We start from the raw sequence: 18,630 nt of genomic DNA, 5'->3' as shown, positions 1-18,630 counted from the left end.
CAGTCTTTCACCATTAGGTGTATTAGCTGTGATTTTTCTTAGATGCCCTTTATTAATTTGTGACAATTTCTTTCTATTCCTAGTTTGATGAGAGTCTTAAACATGAATTGATGTTGAATTTTCTAAATGCCAAATGCTTTTTATGTATTTTTTGAAAAGTGCATTTTGTTCTACTGATATGGTGAATTTTATTGATTTTTAGATGTCAAATTAAACTTACATTCCTGAGATAGGCCTTACTTCATCATGGTGTATTATCTTTTTATGGATTTCTCGATTTGATTTGCTAATATTTGGTAAGGATCTTAATCTCCATGTCTTTGAGAAATATTGGTCTTTAGTTTTGTGTGTGTGCGTGTGGGGGGGGTTCCCTTATAATATTATATCTTTGATTTTGGTATCATGTTAATTCTAGCTTCATAAAATGAGTTTGGAAATTTCATACCTGTTCTGTTTTCTGAAAGAGTTTACTATATTTGCTAGAATTTTTCAGTGTTCACGCATCTTGTGATTTTGTGTAAGATTACTTTAAATTTCTTTTTCTTAAATATGTGATAAAATTCACCAGTGAACTCATCTGGGTCATCTGAAGTTTCCTTTGTGGGACTGTCTTTAATTTCAAATTCAGTTTCTTTAATATAGGAATATTCAGATTTTTTATTTCTTCTTGTTTTAATAATTTGTTCTTTCAAGGAGTTTGTGTATTCCATCTAAGATGTCAATTTTTTGGCGTAAGTTTTTTTTTATTGTATTGTCACTTTAATGTCTTGTATCTTCGCCAGTGTGCCCTCTCTCTCTGAAGTTGATAAAAGTTCAATTCAACAGGAATATATATATATATAAACCTAATTTTGTATGTACTTAATATCATAGCCTCAAAATATATAGTAAACATTGACAGTATTAAAAGGAGAAGTAGACAAAATGCACAATCATAGTTGGAGATTTTAACATACCTATTTTTCTAACTGTTGAAACAAGCACACAAAATCTCTACAGAGGTAGAAGACTAGAACATGATAAACCAATATGATGTAATCGACATACATAGATTACTACATCCAACAACTACAGAATACACATTCTTTTCAAGTATACATGGCGCATTCACCAGAATAGACTATTTTGGGATATAAAGCTGTTTGCATCAAATTTCAAAGGATTGAAGTCATAGACTGTATGTTCTCTAACCACTGTTAAATTAAAACTCTAAACAGCAAACCAACTAAAAAATATCTAAATGTTTGAAAAGTAAGCAACACAGATCCAAATATCTCATAAGTCAAAAAAGATATCACAATGAAAATATATTGAGTGAAATGATAGTGAAAATATGACACATCCGAATTTGTGGGGCTGGGCGCAGTGGCTCACACCTGTAATCAGCACTTTGGGAGGCCGAGGCAGGTGGATCACCTAAGGTCAGGAGTTTGAGACCAGCCTGGGCAACATGGCAAACCCCATCTCTACTAAAAATACAAAAATTAGCTGGGCGTGGTGGCAGGTGCCTGTAATCCCAACCACTCGGGAGGCTGAGGCAGGAGAATCACTTGAACCCAGGAGGCAGAGGATGCAGTGAGCCAAGATGGCACCACTGCACTCCAGGCTGGGCAACAGAGTGAGACTCTATCTAAAAAAAAAAAAAAAAAAAAAAAAAAAAAAAAAAAAAAGAACTTGTGAGATGAAACTGAAGCACTATGATGAAAGTTTCTTATTTTATATATATCTACCAGAAAATTTAAAAGATTAAAAATTTTGGCCATCTAAGTTTGCACCTCAGGACATGGAAAAGTGAAAACTACCAAAGCCAAAATTTGCTTCTTTGAAAGATTAATACAATTGATAAATTTAGCAAGATCAATCAAGGAGGAGAAAGAGAAAACACAGATTATCAATGCCATGAATGAGAAAAGAAACATCATTACAAATCTTACAGGCCTTAAAAGTATACTAAGAAGATATTATGACCAACTTTATCCCCCAAAATTTGATAACCAAAATGAAATGAACAGTCTTAGAAAAACAGAAATTACAAGAAGTCACAAGAAAAAAGGTCAAAATCATAGTAGTATTTTTATGTATTAAAGAAATTGAACTTATAATTTAAAACCTATCCACAAACAAAGCTCTCAACCCACATGGCTTCATTGGTGAACTCTGGTCATTTAGAGAAGAAATAACACCAATATTATTCATGTTCTTTTGAAGGAAAAAAAGAGAGAACACTTCATATCTTATTTGATAGTAAATTGACCTATATTAGAATAAAGAATTACTCTTTGAAAGATATCATTAAGAAAGTTAATAGGGAAGCCACAAGCTGGGAGAAGATATTTGCAATACATATATTTGACAAATGACTTTGTATTCAGAATATATAAAGAACTCTCACAAATCAACAGAGAAAAAAATTGGTAAAAGGCATTTGGAAAAAGAGGTATTCAAATTGGCATTAAATATATGAAAAGGTACTAAAGATCATTACTCATCAGAGAAATGTAAATTAAAACTACAATGTGGCAGCCCTACACACATACATACATACAAAAAAGGGCTAAAATTTAAGACTGACGATTATCAAATGTTGATGAGTATTTAGAGCAACTGGAATTCACATTCATTGATGGTAGGAGTGTAAATTATTTCAACCACTTTGGAAGATAGGCATTACCTACTAACACTAAACGTATAACAATTCTGTGGCCCAGTAGTGCTGCTCCTAGTCATATATTTAAGAGAAACGAGCACATATATTCACTAAAAGAAATGTACAAGAATGCTTATACCAGCTTTAGCATAATTGCTGAAAATTTGAAACCACTCAAGTGTCCATCAGTAGAAGAATAGATGAGCATTATGCTACATTATTACAATGTGATACTACACAACAATGAAAAGAATGAACTACTGTTACCAGAACTTGGGCGAACCTCAAAAAATTTGTTGAACAAAAGAAGCCAGACATGAAAATGGGTATATGCTTTATGATTCAATTTATATAAAGTTCAAGCAAGGCCAAGCAAAACTAATCTGTGATTGTGATAATATTGATGATAAGTGATTGGCAATCTATGGTCAAAATGGTGGTTACCTCAGAGAGTCAATTATTGATGGGAAAGGGCCACCAGGGAATTTTCTGGGATAATTAAAATGTTTTCTACTTTCATCTGAGTTTTGATTACATGGATGTATACATATGAATACTGGAGTTCAGCTTTACAGCTAAGATCTATACTATATAGCTTTGCATACATTCATTGAGCTTTACAGTTAATATCTATACTTTACTATGTATAAATTATAACTCAATAAAAAATAATTAGCCTATGAGATTATTCCTCAGGAATGTTTATATAGAATTGGTATTGCTTGATCATTGGAGTATATGTGCAATCCACAAGTGTGCCTATTTTGCCACATTTATGCCAACACTCAGCATCGTTCAGATTTCTTATCTTGTGGCCAATATAATGGATGTAAAGTGGTATTGTGTTATTTTCCCCCCTTTTATTATCTGCTATCCATTTAGGTTTCCCCTCTGTTAATTGCTTGATCCTATTTTATCTTTTCTAACCATACAGTTTTTTCTCTTCCTTCTTTATTTGTACCTAATTGTCTTATTTACTTTTCATAGAGGCTTTTTTTCTCCACTAAGATGCACTACCTAGGAGTACCATTTACTGTCTTCAGGATATCTGTTCCAATAGTAATTAACTCAAAGGGGTCTTCCATTTGGAACACTTAAGGATTTTATTTGTATTCTGATGACTTCCATGTTGACACCACTAGGTGCTGTATTATAATTGTACTCTAGTACTTACTTACCTGCATACCACACAATTCCCATTGAATAGTCTACTTTATTCATCCTCAATATGGGAGGAATTGGCGTCATCATTACCCAAATCAGGAATCCTCACATTCCAAATTTTGTCAGATTCTGCTGTTTCTTGTTTCTTCCATCTTAGCTGTCTTGTCTTACTAATTACTATGCAATTCCTATTTTTTCTTTTTTAAAGAATACTAATTAGCCTCTCATCTTAGTTCCAGTAACATCACTCCAAAACAGGTCTGTATTTTCTTATGCTTGGATTATTCTGTTCCTAATGGAAGCTGCAGATTCCATTCTTGTTTCCAGTTTATCTTTGAAATGCTACTGATAGATTTCATTACCTAAGACATTGCATTTATCTTTGTCATTACCTTTATGAAGTAATCTTACAGTTATTCCATATTATATAACACATGACCAATAACTTTTCTCTCAGTGCCATCTATAAGATTACCATTATTCCCAATTTAAAATTTTATCTGTACAGTTTCCTTAATTTATGCTTACTTCAAATTGTTCACCTTGTTTTTAATGCCTGGCATATATGAAGTGTATCTGTGTATCTGGGCTTTTTATTATTTTGTGCTCTGCCTGTCCAGGTAATAGACATTTTTCTTTTGTGTTCAGGCTTTCATCTATTCCATGAAATGGCCTTACCTATTCCAGATTTATTACTCCATTATTTATTATTATTCCCCATTTCTGTTTCCCCATGTCCCAGATGCTTTTGCCCCCAGTAATTTTTGAAAGTCTCTGAAAATAAGAGCTCGTATCTTATTTTCATTATTCAAATGCTAAGCATGAAGAAAATACTTACCAATATAAACTAATTGAATTTGTGGGTGATAAGAATAGAATTTTGCTGTGTTTTAGAGGGATTTTTAAAAAAAATTCTACAGAGAGGAATTCAACAAAGATTGTTATTGGGAAGTAAACACAATGGCACCAAATATTTAAAAGTTTACCCTCTTACACATTGTGTTTCTGTTATAATTAGGAGTCTATTACAAGGATTAGCAAAATGAGTAGCATAGAGAGTGCCTGCTTTTGACATTCAGAAGAAAAAAATTTACTAGCAATATGATTAGATTAATTTTCCAAGTAAGAAATTCTTAAACTGCTTTATGAAGCACACATACCTTTTTTAATGGCACAAAAGAAAATGCTAAGCAGGCTTAATGGGGAAAGAGGGCAATATGTCCTTTGATTTGAAAATAAACTGCACTCTTTTTTGAGGCATCTTTGTGTGTGACAAGTAGAATGTAAGCTCGCATGAGCAGCTCTTTTTTCTAGACTGATGACTCTTCATTTATGTACTGTTCATAGAATCGGGGGCTCAGGAGAAGTATACAGAAGCTATTTATTGCAGGAACAAATTTTTTACGATGAACATTGGTACTAGTGATGTAATAAATAATTGTCTGGTACAGCAAGGGATTTATAATTTAAATAAAGTAAAAAGTAGAACTACTTCTAAAACCATGCCTAGGAATCCAGTGCTTAGTATTTCCAGAATAAATTAAATCCAGATGTGTGAGAATACAAATGCAACCTAAGAATAGGTGGATGAGATTTTGGATGGGACATGTGTCTGAAGTACGGTATCAAACCGACTAAAAGGGGACAAGTGGGTTTGATGACTCAGAGCATTCTCAGTATCTAAAAATCTCTTATTGAAAAAGTCAATGGTATAATTTATTCATGTTAAAATTATTTATCAATAATCTAATATGTCTCATGTACTGTACCAGGAACGGAAACATCTGTAATTCCTACCCTGGGCAAGAATAATGTCTGAATTATGCTAACGCTAATTTGTAGCAATCGATGGTCAAATATAGTGACTAAAATAGTAAAGAATTGCATTTCCCTCTTATAGGAAACCTCATTGCTCATGATTGTTCAGGAATCCAACCTCCTTCCAACACACATTACTCCACCATCTCTTAGGATTTTTGTGGGATCTGCGTGCTTGACTCTGTGTTTCTGCCAAGTCCAGGTTTTAGTAAGCAAGAAGGTAGAAGTGGATGTGGAGAAAACATGCCTGTGGTCTCAATGCTCCCATCTGAAAGTGGCACCGTCATTTTCTCTCACATTCTCTTGATGAGAACGTTGTCACATGGCCACACTAATTTCAAAGGAGACTGAGAAATGCTTTATGACTGGGCATCCGTATGCCTGGATGCTACTCTGTTTAATGCAAAAGAATGGGGAAACAGATTCTAGTGGATAGCTTTCAGTCTCTACCACAGATGACTTGTCTTCTCTGCTATTTTTTGTTATATATATATATAATGTAGATCCAAGAAAACAATTATACCTGGATGGAGAGTTGGAGTATAGACATCTATTTATTGTTTGTATAGGTTAGGATGGCTATGACTACAATATTTTTATAGACATGAATAAATTATTTTATCACATGAATTTTGTATTTTTGCTGATAAGCAAAATTAGTGAGGATTTAGAATTGAAAGCTAATGAGTACTTAAACTCCAAGCGTAGGCCCTCCTAGATCTTTCCCCTGAAAACTCTTGTATTATCAATCTTCTGTCCACCCTACCTAATAGCTAAGCTTCCTACCAAAATAGAACTAGACTGCTTATGTTGAACGCCAGCCTCCAACACTTAATAACCATGTTTTATGGCAAATTATGTAACTGTCATGAGCTTCACTTTTCTTATCTACAGAAGGTGGATAGTAGTAGTAGATACCTCATAGGACCTCTGAAAGGATTAAATGAGTTCATATGTACAGTCATGGACCACATAATGATATTGAGTGCCTTAAGATTGTAATGAAATTGAAAAACACCTATCACCTAGTTACATCACGGCCATTGCTGCATTGTAGTGCAATGCATTACCTTTTCTATGTTTAGATATGTTTAAACATACAAATACTATTGTATTATAGTTGCCTACAGTAGTCAGTACAGTCACATGCTATATGGGTTTGTAGCCTAGGAGTAATATTCTATACCATATAGCTTAGATGTGTAGTAGGTTATACCATCTGGGTTTTTATAAGTACTATATACTCTATGATGTTTGCACAACAACGAAATCGCCTAATGACAGCTTTCTCAGACAGTATCCCTGTTGTCACACAATGCGTGACTGCATATATTTCTTAGAACGGTGCCTGGAATATTGTAAGTGTCATGTAAGAGTTTGGCACATAAAAGTGCTATATATGTATTTCCTGTCATCATTGTCATCATGAGATTTACTGATTTCCATGTGTTCGGCTTGTATTAGCTTATGTGTACCTTTTAATCTCTTGCGGTCTATTGTTTGTGTCAATTTTACTTTTTCTTTCTCTTTTTAGATGGGAAATTTGGAATTAAGCCTTCCCAGAAGAGAATTTCTGGAAAATCTACACTTCATAGTGAAATGGAGGGTGAAGATACAAGAGATGATTCATTATACTCTATTTTAGAAGAATTGTGGCAAGATGCTGAACAGATAAAGAGATGTCAGGAAAAACAAAACAAACTTCTGAGTTGCACCTCTTTCATCAATAAGAAAATATTGAATACAGAGTGGGATTATGAATATAAAGACATTGGAAAATTTGTTCATCCAAGCCCAAACCTCATTCTTTCACAGAAAAGACCCCATAAACATGATTCATTTGGGAAGAGTTTTAAGCATAATTTAGACTTACATATTCCTAATAAAAGCAATGCAGCAAAGAACCTGGATAAAACTATTGGGCATGGTCAGGTTTTCACCCAGAGCTCTTCTTATAATCACCACGAAAATACACATACAGGAGTGAAGTTCTGTGAACGTAATCAATGTGGAAAAGTCCTCAGCCTCAAACGCTCACTCAGCCAAAATGTGAAATTTCCCATTGGAGAGAAAGCGAACACATGTACTGAATTTGGGAAGATCTTCACCCAGAGGTCACACTTCTTTGCTCCTCAGAAAATTCATACTGTGGAAAAACCTCATGAGCTTAGCAAATGTGTAAATGTTTTTACACAGAAGCCACTACTCAGTATATATCTGAGAGTTCATAGAGATGAAAAACTCTACATATGTACTAAATGTGGGAAGGCCTTCATCCAGAATTCAGAATTAATTATGCATGAGAAAACTCATACTAGAGAGAAACCCTATAAATGCAATGAATGTGGGAAATCATTTTTCCAGGTGTCATCTCTACTCAGGCATCAGACAACTCATACTGGAGAAAAACTCTTTGAATGCAGTGAATGTGGTAAAGGCTTCTCCCTGAACTCAGCCCTCAATATACATCAGAAAATTCACACTGGAGAGAGACATCACAAATGCAGTGAGTGTGGGAAAGCCTTTACCCAAAAATCAACACTCAGGATGCATCAGAGAATTCATACAGGAGAGAGGTCCTATATCTGTACTCAATGTGGGCAGGCCTTCATCCAGAAGGCACACTTGATTGCACATCAAAGAATTCATACTGGAGAGAAGCCTTACGAATGCAGTGACTGTGGGAAATCTTTCCCTTCTAAGTCACAACTCCAGATGCATAAGCGAATTCACACAGGAGAGAAACCCTATATATGCACTGAATGTGGGAAGGCTTTCACCAACAGGTCAAATCTCAATACTCACCAGAAGTCTCATACTGGAGAAAAGTCTTATATATGTGCTGAATGTGGGAAGGCCTTCACCGACAGGTCAAATTTCAATAAACACCAGACCATTCACACCGGAGAGAAACCCTACGTTTGTGCTGATTGTGGGAGGGCCTTCATCCAGAAGTCAGAGCTGATTACACATCAGAGAATTCATACTACAGAGAAGCCTTATAAATGTCCTGACTGTGAGAAATCCTTCTCCAAGAAACCACATCTCAAAGTACATCAACGAATTCACACAGGGGAGAAACCATATATATGTGCAGAATGTGGGAAAGCCTTCACTGATAGGTCAAATTTCAATAAACATCAGACAATTCATACTGGAGATAAACCATATAAATGCAGTGACTGTGGAAAGGGCTTCACCCAGAAATCAGTTCTCAGTATGCATCGCAATATTCATACATGAAAGTAATCCTGTTTCTTGAAAATGAGAGCCTTATAAGGCTGACAAAGGTCAGGTCTAACGATATATTACAAAATTCATCCAAGACAGATCCTATATGAATATGTTGTATAAGGAAAAGTATCAGGCTATCTAACTTGAGATGGAAAAAATTATTCAGAAGAAACTCTCTTAAAAATGCATTGATGGAGAGAGAATTTGCACAGCCTCATGAAATATAGTAGAAGTCATACTGAGAAAAACGTTGTCAGTTTGGTGTGTTAGGAAAAGCCTTCCTATAGAAACTATTATAAGTCAAATTGTTACCAAATTATTTATAGGAAGGATAATGCAAAATTATGTAAATGATGGTCATATTTACTGTGTTATATTAAGCAATTTAAAGTGATAACAAAATGAAAGGTAGTGCAGCAAATAATATAACTGATTAGACCTACTGTCAGTTCTATAGGGTGTTTGTGGCAGAACACAGTGCATAACAGGAGGAATATTAATTTTTTTTTCAAATTTATGTCCATCAAAAATTATGATGGACATATTTATGTCCATCAAATGTTTCTTATTGAATATGTCTATCAAATATGTTTCTTAATATTTCTATCAAGTGAATCCACAATTTAAAAGTCACTTTGGTTTTATATATACACACATCTGCAGATATCATTTTATAGGAACACACAAATATAATCCTATCATTTGTACTGGTTTCCATGACATAGTATTCTTATTTGTTTTCATTGTGGTACAATGCAAAGTAGCCACAGATTCCTCCCATCCCAAGTAGTGTCTCTTTGTCTACTACTTGACTTTGAACTTAGCCATGTGACTTTCTTTGGCCAATGGAAATTAGCAAAGAGAATCAATAAGAAGCTTGAGAAGTGTGCAAAGCCTGCCTTGAAGCTTACCCTCTCTTGCTGCTCTTTCCAAACCTGAAAAATCTCAAATTGCCCTACTGGGGGGTGAGGAACCACCACATGGAGCAGTGGTGAGCCGGCCTTGCTGAGGCCCCTTAGACCAAGTAGCCTACCAATTGTCAGAATTGGGAGTGAGGTTTTCCGAGACCTCTAGCCCCAGCTGAGCCAGCCTAGCCCAGAAGAGCCATACCAGTTATTCCAGCCAATTTACAGAATTGTGAGATAAATAAAATGAGTATAGTTTTAAGCAACATAAGTTTTAGGAGTAGTTTGTTGTACAGAAAATGCTAAGTAATATTTGAAAGTATATGTTTGGGGGAGGGGGCATAGTGGACCAAAACGTGACATGTGGCATTGACTTTGGGTCTGAGTCGCAGGTAGAAACTGGAAAAACAGTGAGGAAAACTGTTTTTCCTCAAATAACAAAGTTGGATAGGTGACAACCCATGTTATTTAGTAGGGAAAAATATAGAAAAACAGTTATCACCATACCCTATGGGAAGATAGAGAATGGACCAAACGAACTTATGGATCTGGCTAAGGAGATTTGCAGCAGAATATGGGAAGTATCAGCTTGCTTCTTTTAGCTGCATATGATAAGATACAGAAAGAGAGAAATGAACTAAAGAAATAACTGTTTCTTTGGCAAGCAGAATTCAGAAGAAATACGGAAAAGCCAAGGATTGCTGGGTTGAAAAATAATGGTTTCACATCGCTAGTTTCTCCAGCTATCTAAATATTCTCAAGGTAGATAATGGTCTCAGGGTAAAGATCAAATCATGGTTGTATCTGTAAGACTCTTTATTACAATGTGTGAAATAGTTCAGTTGGTGCTTAGGAGACCATCTCAGCTAAATTTAAGGGCTTCTAAAAATCATGACATTGTCCCATAGAAGCCTGACATACTGCTCAAAGTGGAGAGAGACCTATCTTAAAAAGAATTGCTGATGTGGCATTTGGGGAAAGGAGTAGATCCAAACCAGATTCATAGGAAACTCACAAAGTTTTTAATAGAGTTTTACTAGTAAAACCACCTCCAGGTTGGACTTCCAGGGACTGCAAAAGTTCAAAATGAAAAGTGGCCTCTGGATTCGCCTCCCTAACTTCTATGAATAGGATACAAGCTGAGAAAGTTACTCAGATGCAAACATGGTCCATTTCTTATGGAAAATGCAGGACATCTCAGAGGAAACACCCAAGAACAATATATTAAAATGGACTGGAGAGCCATTCCCAGGGAGAACTGTGTCGTAATCAAGAAACATTATCTGCCCCTGGAGCCAAGGGAACTGACAACATTTGCTCTGTGGGATTTCAGAATTGTTATGGAACAGTGACTGATATGTGCCTCTTGGTCCTCCTCTTTTTGAATGGGAGTGTCTATTATAGTTATCCTGTACCTATACCACCATTGTATATATTGGCTGTGTGTTGGGGGACATGTAACTTGTCATTTAGCTCACAGGTATCTGGATCAAGAAACTGAAAAACTGTACCCAAGGAACCTCAGCCACAACTGAACCTGATACAGAAGACTTGAGATCCTGGATTGGAACTTGATGCCACAATTTTGAATGAGAAATTTGGAGGTCCTGGAATAGGGGTGAACATTTTTGCATGGGGTGGTAATGTGAATAATTTGTGACCAGAAGACACACTGTGTTAGGTAGAAAAATGCTACAGATATCTTCATCCCTATATATGTGTCCTTCTTCAGTCTTTATTTCTCTTTGTGTTTCAGTTAGGATAATTTCTGTTGATCCATCTTCAAATCCACTGATGTTTTTTCCCTTACCCTGGCTCTGTCAAGTCTACTGATGAGCCCATTGAAGGCATTCTTCAACTCAGTTATGTTTTATTTTTATTTCTAATATTTCCATTTGATTCTTACAGTTTTCATATATCTGCCAAAATTCCCCATCTTTTCATGCATGTTCATGTTTTCCCCTATATCCTTTGTCTTAGTCAGTTTGAACTGCTATAATAAAGCACCATAGACTTGGTGGCTTATAAACAACAGAAATTTATTCCTCACAGTTCTGGAGCCTGGAATTCTGAGATCAGAATCTAGCAGGTTAGGTCTTGGTGACGGCCCTCTTCAAGGTTGCAAACTGCTGACTTCTCCTTGTATTTTCCCATGTCTACAGCTAGAGAACTCTTTGGGATCCCTTTTATAAGGGCACCAATCCCATTTATGAGGTCTCTACCCACATTACCTAACTACCTCCCAAAGACTTCACCTCCTAATACCATCACATTGAGGATTAGGATTTTAACATATGAATTTTGGGGAGGATGCAAACAGCCCATAATATCCTCTAACATATTAATCATAGTTATTTTAAACTCCCTGTCTGATAGTTCCAACTACTAGGTCAACTGAGTCTAGGTCTATTGATTGCTTTGTCTCTTGATGGTGAGTTGTCTTCTCTTGCTCTTTTGCATCTAATAATTTTTGGCTGAATGTCAGATGTTGTATGTAGGATAGTAGAAACTGAGGTAAACAGTAGTTATTCCTGGAAATAGCCATGGTTGCCCTTTTGATAGGCCATTAGCATGGGGAGATTGAATCCATCTAATCAGGAGTCGGGCTGAATTTGTGTTTCTTTGTTGCCAGTGTTACCTTTGCTGTACCATAGACTTAAAATTCCTCTAATGTTATCTTACGCTTGAGGTAGGCACTGGTTTGCCCAGAGAGTTTTTATTTTTCCCAGACCACACTTGCCTTTAGGCCTGTAGGCCTTTCCTGTGTGCCTGCATCTCAGGGAGGGTCTCGCTCCATGTTATTGCCTCTACGTTAGTAGTAGACAACTGTTATTACTTGGTTCTTGCTGACCTGGTGAGTTGGGGGCAGGGGTTTTCCTGGGCCAGCCTTGGTTTTTGTCAGGCCCTGAATCCCTGGGTCTTGAGGGTGGGATTTTTTAGTGATCCTGCCCTCTTCCACTGGTAGAAGGCCTTTAATGATCTGGGCCCAGGATGATTTCCTGCCTTTTTATCATGGGTGGAATTTTTTTTTCCATTTCCCTCACTCTAGTGACAGTGAATCTTCACCTGTGTCCTGAGGGCAACAGGGTTTGCTGCACTTCTTTTAGTGGTTTAAGGATTTTGTTCTGTAGGGGAGTAGGGTTCCATTGGAGCTTTGTGCCATTTCTATATTAGCAGCAGCCCCCTTGCAGGCCTACCCCACGGAGGTAGACTTTCTTCAGTCTTCTTCCTTGCCCCGGTGTTTCTTGAGGGCACTCAGTGGATGTCTATGGAGAAGTGCCTGCAAGTAGAGACCAACTACCCTTAGGTCTACAGCTCTCATGAGTCTCCTGCACTCAGCCTTTAGCAATTCATTAAAAATTCTTGTTGAATTCTTACTGCTTATATAGTGGCCTCATCTTCCTTCCTGCTGTAACACAGATGGCCCAGGAGAGGCACTTGTCTTTTATTATATTTCAAGCTAGTTGGTTGCTCTGTAATCTTAGCTTTCTGATGGGTTCAAGAAAACTTATGTTTTTGCAGATTACCCAGCTTTATTCTTGTTATAAAGATGGGAGCAGTGTTCTTTCCAGATGTCTACATGCTAGGCAGAAACTGGAAGTCTGGACAGTCTCCATTGTCTCCTACTATCCGAATATATGCCCCTTTTCAGTGTGACTTTGCCACTTCGCCCATCAAGAGGTAGAATCTATTTCTTCAACCCCTGCAACTGGGCTTGGCTATTTTGTTGGCCAATAGGACATTAACAAATATGATACAAGCAGAGACTTGAGAAGTGCCTGCACAATGAGGCTTGCCCTCTTTTGCAGCTCTTTGGAATCCTGAACCCATGTGTGGAAAAGCCTGAACTGTGCTGTTGGAAAATGAGAGAGATCACATGGAGCAGTAATGGAGCAAAGACCAGCCATCCCAGTTGAGATACCCTACACCAACCAGATTTTCAACCACCAGACATGTGAATGAAGCTACCCTAGGCATCCAGTCTTGGTCAAGGCAACTTTGGCTGGCAGTCTCTGAGATGACCCTGAATGATCCCCACCTCCTGGTATTCGCACTCTTATGTAATCCCCTCCTCTTGAGTTTGGACTGGAATTAGTGTCTTGGTTCTAGTGAATAGAATGAGGCAGAGGTAATGGGATGTCATACCCAAGATTAGTTGCAAAAAGACTGTGGCTTCCATTTTGGGTGCTTGGTTACTCTCTCAGATGGCTCATCATAGGGGAAACCTGCTGCTACATCATGAGATAGCCCTGTGGAAAGGCCCACATGTGTGAACTTTGAAGCATATCCTCCCCTAATTGAGCCTTTAGATGAGGACCACAGCCAGATAGCTTGACTGTAAGCCAGATAGCTTGATTCATGAGAGACCTTCAGTCAGAGGCATCTTTTGAGCCACACTTGAATTCCTGACCCACAGAAACTGCAAGATAATAAATGTTTTAAGCTGCTAAATTGTAAGTAATTTGTTACACAGTAATAGGTTAATAATACACTGGCCCAGATTAGGAAGGTTCTGCCATCCGTCCCAGCCATCCCAAACAACTACCAGAATAATGGATTAAAACGTTAATTGTTTTAAGTCACTAAGTTTTGGGTGGCATGATAACAACCCAGCAAAAAGCTAACTGATACATTCATTGTTTATTGCATTCCTTCCTCCACTATTCTTTCCCTAACAGATAACCAATACTAATAAACTACTGTGAACACTTCACTTTCATGTTTTAATCTCTGCTCTGTGCTCATAATCATATATAGACATACATATGTTCCCATGCCTGTAAGCAGAAGTTACATAAGGATTGTTTCCTTCTTTGATTTTCAAAAATGGGATCATAACATACAACCATCTCTGCAGCTTGCTTTATTATTATTCAACAATACTTCTTTTGAACGGTTGCATGATAGTTTATGGGGTGGATATACAATAATGTATTAAACTATTTGCATTGTTAAAATTTATTCACTCTCATTTGCAACCCTTTTTAGTCACTGGGAACAATGCTGTTAAAAATATTAAAAGATAGTTTGCATAGTGGTTAGGTAGATAGGCTCAGGAAGCCATCTGCCAGGGTTTCAATCCTCACTCTACCAATTTACTAGCTTATGTGACCTTGGGAAGGTTAGTTAACTTCTCTGTCCTGATGATTTTCATCTATAAAAGATGTACACACTAGCACCTACCATAGATTTGACTAAGAAGCATATTTCTTTCCTAGGGCTACTATAACAAAGTACCACATTTGGGCAGCCTAAAACAGCAGAAATTGTCTCATAGTTCTTGAGACTGGAGATCTGAATCACAGTGTTAGCAGGGCCATGCTCCCTCTGAAGGTGCTAGGGAAGGAACTGTTCCATGCCTCTCTCCTAGCTTTTGAGAGCCTCAGGTGTTATTTGGCTTATAGATGCATTATTCCTATCAGATGGCTGTTTTCTCCCTGTGTTTCTTCACATCATGTTCCCTCTGCGTGTCTGGCTCTGTTTCCAAATTTCCCCTTTTATAAGGACACTAGTTATATTGGATTGGAGTTCACTTTAATGGCCCCATTTTAACTTAATTACCTCTATACTCTATTTCCAAATAAAGTTATATTCTGATGTTCTGGGGATTAGGATTTCCACTTATCTTTTTTTGCAGGTACACAGTTCATTAACAAGAAGTTAATGCATATTGTGTAGAGCTCTTAGAACTATGCATGGAGAGAATTTCTTAATGGGTATTAGATACACCTCACTTCCTGAGCTCGCATAGGTCCCCCTACAACTCTGTGTGCTTGGGACATTGAGGTGGAAATCTTGAGAGCTTGTTTCTGGCATCTTAGTGTCATCCAACTAAAGAAAATGTAGGGAGTAACAGGAAAAGCAGGCGTAAGACCGAAGCTTGTGCTTTGGGTTGAGAAGGATATATCTATAGAAGATAATGAGAAGGAGCAGTCAGAGAGGTAAAAACATACCAGGTGAGCAAGGGGCTCATAGAAACAGTGTTTTAATGGAGGACTTGTCCAAATTGGATGTCAATTCATATGAGGATGGGAAAATTCGTTCTTGATTTTGTGACACAGAGGTTGTTGGCTTTGATGAATGCTATTTTGGAACTAAACAAAGCAACTGAGCAAACTCAGAGCAATTTCTGAATTCAGGTAGTGTTACTTCACCATAAAGCAATTTTTCTCATAGAAAAATACCAAGCTATTGGACTAGATTACACTGTCATTTGGGTTATACTGAGAAATGAGAGTTGGCTAAAGTAGGAATTACATGAGATTTGGAAAGTCAAAGGGAAGGAGCAACTATTGCTGTGAAAGTTTTTGAGATTAGAGACAGTGAAGGACAGATGCAGAGGTACCCAGCAGGTTCCAATTTTTCCTATCTTCCACTCTATATCCAGCCCTTCTTTCCATCTTCCAGCCCTGCTGACCAACAGTAGCCCCAGGTCTACCACTAGATGCTTGGCTGCAGGCTCACAAAGGCTTCTCATGGACTTCTCCATCAGCTTCTCTTGGCAGTCCCACATCAGCAGCTAGATGTGCCTGGCTTTTCAGATTTTCCTGAAAGCTCTGATTTATCCACCTATGCTAATGTCTCTAAAGGGCTGGTTTAGTGATTTCTCTAGTCTTCTAACTCCCGCTTCTAAACCTTCCCCAGCTACTTCTATAAATTTTGCATGCATCCCTTATTCCATAATACTCATAGTTGTTATGCTTCCCTGATTGACATATTTATACTTTCTTTGCCTGAGAATTTGGTAGATGCTGCTCTTCCAAAAATTGAGTGATATTATTGAGAAGTCTTAGACAAACTTGCTCTCTTTTTTCTTGTACATAATGTGCCTTTCTGCCATATGATTCTTTTTTTTATTCTTGAAGTTAAGGATCTATGGAAGCATGTGCTTTGGTCCTGATCTTTGTGTATTAATTTTACCTAAGTTATAGTGAGCCATTCCAATCATTCATTTCAGGGAAGTTTTATTTTGCTTAACATTTTTTTTCTGATCCATTTCTTCTCTTCTTCAGGGACATCAATTATGCATATGAAGATGTCTTTGCCATCTTCTACATTCATTTTCTGCCAATCAACATTCATTTCACATCATTATTCTTTTCAGTTTTGTGTGACTGACTCTAGCCTTCTCTTCAGAGACAATTCTCCTTGAATCTCATGTTCTTCATGTTTAGACATTAACAAGCAATTTGCTCAGATTTATTTACATTCCAGGATAGTAAAGATAGAGAATGTCTCCCTCCCTGGAGACTTTCCCAGAGAAGATTTGGTTGCATTCCAGGTTAATAAAGATTATATATATATACACCCAAAGAAGAGGACAGACAATAAAACAATATAACATTATTTCTTCCACATCTTAGTTATGTATATTTTCAATCATGTAGAAATATTGAAAACACAGTACAACCTATATAACATCCATCTAGATTTAACAGTTTATATGTAATTTTTCCTGAAATATCAGTGGTAAGTTATAGATATAACATATCCATAAATAATTGAGCATTCATCTCCTAAAAATAAGGACGTTCTCCCACATACCTGGAATATCATTATCAGTCTAACTCTATGATATCTTATATCTAGTCCATTTCCAAATTCTCCCATTGTCCCCAAAACATATTTTACAGTTGTAATGAGGTAGAATTCACATACAATAAGTGGAACTTGTTTAAAGTGTACAATTTGATGAGTTTTGACATGTGTGCACCTTTCCAACCATCACTACAATACAAATAATGAACATATCCATCACCCCAAAAAAGTTTCCTTATGCCTTTTTGTTATCCAGCCCTCTTTCCCCACATCCTTCCCCCATCCACAGGTAATCACGGATTTATTTTCTATTGTTATAGATTAGTTTGCATTTCCTACAATTTTATACACATGGAATAATACTATAAGCACTCTTGTTTGGCTCCTTCCATTCAGCATAATTAGTTTGAGATTCATTCATGTGGTTATATGTGTCTATGTTCATTCCTTTTTATTGCTAAGTGTTATTTCATTATATGGACATATCAGAATTTGTTTATCCATTCATGTTTTGATGGAAATTTATATTTCTAGCTTTTGGCTATTACAAATAAAACCGATGTGAACATTTGTTTACAAGTCTGTGTGGACATAGTTTTCATTTCTCTTGAGTAAATGCCTAGGAGTGAATGACTTAGTCATATGGTAGGTATATACTTAATTATTTAAGAAATTGTCAAACTGCTTTCCAAAGTGGTTGTACTATGTTACATTTTTACCAGCAGTATGTAAGTGCTACAGTTGCTTCATTGGGTATGATTATTATTTTTAATTTTAGTCATTTAATGGGGGTGTGGTGGTATTTCACTGTGGTTTTAATTTACACTTCCCTAATATGTAATGCTGTTGAGCATCTTTTCTTGTGTTTATTTACCATCTGTATACCATCTTGGTTGATGTATCTTTTTAAATATTTTGCCCATTTGTAAACTCAGTTATTTGTCTTATTATTGAGTTGTAAGTGTTCTTTATATATCCTAGGTATATGTCCTTTGTTGGATGTATATTTTGCAAACAGTTTCTTCTAGGTTTGCCTTTTCATTTAAATAACATAAGACCGAAAGTTTTTAATGTTAACAAGTTCAATTCATTTTTGTTTCCTTTTATAGTTCATGCTTTTTTGGTCATGGTTAAGAAATTTTTGCAAAGCTCGAGGTCATTAAGATAAAAGTTTTAAAAAGGATTTATCTTAGTTTTTTCTAGAAGTTTTATAATATTGGCTCTTATATTTGGTTACCTAATCCATTTTTATTTAATTTTGTATATGATGTAAATCCTTTCCAAAGATAAGGATTTAGGTTGATTTTGTTTTGCATATGGCTG

General features: G+C 36.5%; 1 protein-coding gene across 3 annotated transcripts in view; it reads left to right on the top strand.

Moving 5' to 3' along the window:
- The window catches only part of ZNF81 (zinc finger protein 81), a 98,769-nt gene extending 80,886 nt beyond the window's left edge, over positions 1 to 17,883 (top strand). For all 3 annotated transcript variants that reach the window (XM_023201979.1, XM_023201981.1, XM_023201980.1), the window contains one exon: positions 7,164 to 17,883. In XM_023201979.1, coding sequence (XP_023057747.1) covers positions 7,164 to 8,872 — 1,709 coding nt within the window. In that variant the 3' untranslated portion in view covers positions 8,873 to 17,883. The remainder of the gene's footprint in view (positions 1 to 7,163) is intronic.
- The last annotated feature ends 747 nt before the right edge of the window (positions 17,884 to 18,630 follow it).

Source organism: Piliocolobus tephrosceles, chromosome 12, assembly GCF_002776525.5.
Source record: "Piliocolobus tephrosceles isolate RC106 chromosome 12, ASM277652v3, whole genome shotgun sequence".
Taxonomy (NCBI): Eukaryota; Metazoa; Chordata; class Mammalia; order Primates; family Cercopithecidae; genus Piliocolobus; species Piliocolobus tephrosceles.
The sequence above is the reverse complement of the archived record's forward strand: the minus strand, read 5'-3'. Positions and strand labels throughout refer to the sequence as shown.